General features: G+C 38.3%; 1 protein-coding gene across 1 annotated transcript; it reads right to left on the bottom strand.

Moving 5' to 3' along the window:
• Positions 1-3,172: 3,172 nt before the first annotated feature.
• On the bottom strand, positions 3,173-4,012 carry LOC140920627 (uncharacterized). The gene is made up of 2 exons (XM_073369413.1): positions 3,497-4,012; positions 3,173-3,389 (listed from the first exon to the last, which is right to left on the bottom strand). Exons 1-2 carry the CDS (start codon positions 3,999-4,001, stop codon positions 3,364-3,366), a joined length of 531 nt encoding a protein of 176 aa, XP_073225514.1. The 5' UTR covers positions 4,002-4,012; the 3' UTR covers positions 3,173-3,363.
• Positions 4,013-4,852: the final 840 nt, after the last annotated feature.

Here is a 4,852-nt window from a genome sequence, read left to right as displayed (position 1 = left end):
CACCCGTACTGACACAACTAAATGACATAGACCCATTATGAAAAGTGTAGCATGAAAATTACATGAAGTTGGTCAATGCATGTCAATTTTCAACTGGTCCTACTTTATCGAATGAGATCATACCATAACTTAAATGTACAAAGTAACCAAAAACTGAATACTTTAAACTTTATTTCTGATCAGAAAGTCCAAATACAATGTATTTGTACTTTACAATTAAACATAGAACATGAATTACATAATGGACGAAACTCCCACTAAAATCAAGATTCCTCAAACTGTAGCACACCCATGTGAGCAGTATGCTCATGAAAGACCTTGGGTGGTAGACCTTTAGTGAGTGGATCCGCAATCATGGAGTTTGTCCTTAAGTGTTCTATGGATATCTGTCCACTTTGTACCTTCTCTTTAACAACTAGGAACTTAATGTCAATGTGCTTTGACTTGGTTGAGCTCCTATTATTGTTAGAATACAGGACTGCTGATCTATTGTCACAATACAACTTGAGTGGTCTTTCAATCCCTTCAACTATTTGCAGCCCCGTGACAAAATTTCTCAGCCAAATGCCCTGGTCAGATGCCTCATGAATTGCTACGAATTCTGCTGCCATGGTTGATGAAGCAGTAAGACCTTGCTTGGCACTACGCCAAGAAACTGCTCCACCAGCTAACAGAAAGACATAGCCTGAAGTTGATCTTAAGCTGTCTTGGCATCCCGCAAAATCCGAGTCAGAGTACCCAGTGATCTCTAACTGGTCTGACCTCCTATATGTGAGCATGTAGTTTCTTGTTCTCTTCAAATATCTCATGACCCTCTTGGCTGCTTTCCAATGGTCAAGACCTGGATTGCTTAAATATCTGCCTAAAATCCCTACTATGAACGCTATGTCTGGACGCGTACATACTTGGGCATACATAAGACTCCCTACAGCTGAAGCATAAGGGATCTTTTGCATTTCTTGAATTTCCAAACTTCCCTTAGGGCACTGTTTGAGACTAAACTTGTCTCCCTTAGCAACTGGGGTGTCCCCTGGTTTGCAATCCTGTAACCCAAACCTTTTGAGAACCTTATCGATATAGCTCTTTTGTGACAATCCAAGAATACCTCGAGATCTGTCTCGGTGTATCTGAATTCCTAATACAAAAGAGGCGTCACCAAGATCTTTCATCTCAAAATGCTTTGATAGAAATTTCTTAGTTTCGTGCAACATGCCTATATCGTTAGTGGCAAGCAGTATGTCATCAACATACAAGACCAGGAAAATATGTCTGCTCCCACTGAACTTATGATACACACAATCATCAACTGTATTCATCTCAAAACCAAATGAGAGAATTACTTGATGAAATTTATGGTACCATTGACGAGAAGCTTGTTTTAGCCCATAAATGGATTTTCTTAGTTTGCACACCATATTCTTTGGGTCTCCCAACACAAAGTTTTCTGGCTGCACCATATAGATCGTCTCATCAATGTCGCCATTGAGAAAAGCTGTTTTTACATCCATTTGATGAAGCTCCAAATTAAAGTGAGCAACAAGAGCCATGATTATTCTTAAAGAGTCCTTCGATGAAACCGGAGAGAAAGTCTCTTTATAATCAATCCCTTCCTTTTGAGTATAACCCTTAGCTACAAGACGTGCCTTATATCTCTCCACATTACCATTGGAATCCCGCTTGGTTTTAAAAATCCATTTGCAACCAATGGGTTTCTTTCCTTCAGGTAATGGGATAAGTTCCCAAACTGAATTGTCTTGCATAGACTTGTACTCCTCATTCATTGCTTCGATCCACTTATCTGAACGAGAATCTTGCATGGCTTGATGAAAGTTGACTGGGTCGTCTTCCGTCATGCCAACATTTTCCTCTACCTCATTGATAAATACTACATAATCATCCGAAATAGCATTTTTCCTTTCTCTAGTGGATCTCCGCAATGGAGCTGGCTCTTGAGGCACTTGTTCTTGAGGATCTTGAATTTGATCTGGATTTTGTTCTTCCTGAACAACCAGATCATCTTGAGTTTGTTCAATAATGGGAAAGTCAATTGGTGGAAGAATCAGTTCTGGAATTGTTACCGATTCTTCCTCAAAGACAAAATCTTTAACCTTAATCTTCCCCCCAAACTCAATATCCTCAAAGAACGTTGCCGTTCCCGTCTCAAAAATTGTTCTCAAATTAGGATCATAAAATTTATAGCCCCTTGATTTTTCTGAGTACCCTATAAAATAGCTGCTAATTGTTCGGGGTTCAAATTTCTTTTCATTCGGCCTATAAGGCCTTGCCTCAGCTGGACATCCCCAAACATGAAGGTGCTTCAGACTAGGCTTACGCCCAATCCAAAGCTCATAAGGTGTTTTAGCCGCTGCCTTAGTTGGTACTCTATTAAGAATGTATGCTGCTGTTTTTAATGCCTCTCCCCAGAGTGACTCTGGCAAGGTGGAATGACAAATCATACTCCTTACCATATCCTTAAGAGTCCTGTTTCGTCTTTCAGCTACACCATTCATGCTGGGTGACCCCGGCATAGTGTATTGTGGGACGATTCCACATTCCTCTAGGTATTTGGCAAATGGTCCCGGACGTTGTTCACCTGAACCGTCATATCTGCCGTAGTATTCACCACCACGATCAGATTTGACCTTTTTAATTCTTTTATTAAGTTGATTCTCAACTTCTGCCTTAAAGGATTTGAACACGTCTATTGATTGGGACTTTTCGTGAATTAGGTAAAGGTAGGCATATCTAGAATAATCGTCTATGAATGATATAAAATATTGTTGACCATTCCAAGAAGGAGTTGGAAATGGCCCACAGATGTCCGTATGTATCAATTCTAAGACGTCTGTAGCTCTATATGCGCCTAATTTCTTATCTTTAGTCTGTTTTCCTTTAATGCATGCTACACAAACGTTAAAGTCTGTGAAGTCAATGGAATCTAAAATTCCATCTGACACAAGTCGTTCAACTCTATTTTTAGAGATGTGACCTAGACGCTTGTGCCAAAGCACCCCTGAATTGAAATTGTCAATTTTCCGCTTAGTACCACGTGATTCCACATTCAAGGTTTCATTATAGTTAGCCACAGTTTCCAACAAATAAAGATTATCATAACCAGAAAGTAAACCGGTTCCAACAACATTCGAATTTAAAGACAAAGTAAATTCTTTATTCCCGAATGAACAATAATATCCTGATTTGTCCAAATAAGAAATAGAGATCAAATTCCGTCTAAATGACGGTACAACAAAAGTGTCTTTTAAATCCAAATAATGACCGGAACTTAATAATAATCTAAATTTTCCTATGGCTTCAACTTCTACCTTCTTCCCATCTCCTACATAGATCCATCTTTCAGTATCACTAGGCTTTCGGAAGTTCAGGCAACCCTGCATTGAAACACTGATGTTAGTAGTTGCACCAGAGTCTAACCACCAAGTGTTTCTAGGTACTGAAGCTAAATTAACCTCAGAACAGACCAAAGACAGAATCATACCTTTCTTAACACGCCAAGCGTGATATTTGGCACAATCCTTCTTCACGTGTCCAGAACTCCTGCAGAAGAAGCAGTTGTTATCCTTAGTCTGCTTCTTTTGTTCTGGACCCTTAGCAGCAGCTTTGTTCTTGGGCTCCTCAATTCTTTTCCTTTTGCCCTTGTCTCTAGAGATGCTAGTAAAGTGAGCACTTTCAGTCCTATCTTGCTTCAGCCTGTCCTCTTCTTGCACACATAATGAAATGAGCTCATTAAGAGTCCATTTCTCCTTTTGACAATTATAAGTCACCTTAAACTGACTGAATTGCGAAGGAAGAGACAACAATACTAAATGAATGAGTAAGTCATCTGACAACTCAAGCTTTAGTCCTTTAAGCTTAGAAGCAATGTTGGACATCATCATAATGTGCTCTCTTATATTTCCCTTGCCTTGATACTTCATGGAAATTAAATTCTGAAGCAAAGAACTTGTTTCAGCCTTATCACTTTTTACAAAGCGTTTTTCCATCTCAGCAAGGAAATTTTTAGCTGTAACTATCTCATCCGAGACAACACCTCTAAAGACCTTAGGAATGCCACGCTTTATGATCATAAGACTTATGCGATTTGAGCGATCTCATTTCTCATACTCTAATTTTTCTTCAGAAGAACTAGAGTCCTTAGGAGTAGAGGGTCGATCAATTCTTAATGCAAGGTCTAGATCCATGCAACCAAGAACAATCAAAATGTTCTCTTTCCATTCCTTAAAATTTGTCCCATTAAGGACGGGAATAGAACTCAAATTTGCAAATATGGAAGCAACTGATGCTGTGAATTAAATAAAGAACGAAACTTAGAAACTCACATTATAACAAAATAAATCAATAAATAAATAAATACATGTGTTCAAATCATGGAATTTAACCCATCTCAAGATACCCAGTGCACCATTGATGTCAAGTCTTTGGACAGTAACACCAACTGCTAGTAGTACTCTTGTTGCAACGATCAAATATTGACAATAAGACATGTCAAACAATAAACCTTCCTTTGGGCCGATTTACTGCTCACATGTATACCAAATAATTGTCACACATTTATCATCGCATGTGTACTAAGTAATTCTGCCAAATATTAACCTTCCTTTGGGTCGGTCAGTACCCGCATGAATAAACATATACACAGCCATTTGACACTCTTCACGAGCAATTTAGACAAGAGAGGTCACTTTGGCGACGTCAAGTTTCAATTAACTCATTCAAAAAATGTCAAACTTGACTTGAACATATATTTATTATATCCAAATAAAACAATATTTATAAGGTTAATATTGTTTTATTTGGATATAAATTTTTATTTTTTTTTTACCTTTACAGATTT

Source organism: Cicer arietinum, chromosome 6, assembly GCF_000331145.2.
Source record: "Cicer arietinum cultivar CDC Frontier isolate Library 1 chromosome 6, Cicar.CDCFrontier_v2.0, whole genome shotgun sequence".
NCBI classification, from domain to species: domain Eukaryota; kingdom Viridiplantae; phylum Streptophyta; class Magnoliopsida; order Fabales; family Fabaceae; genus Cicer; species Cicer arietinum.
This window is presented reverse-complemented; position numbering and strand designations above follow the sequence as displayed.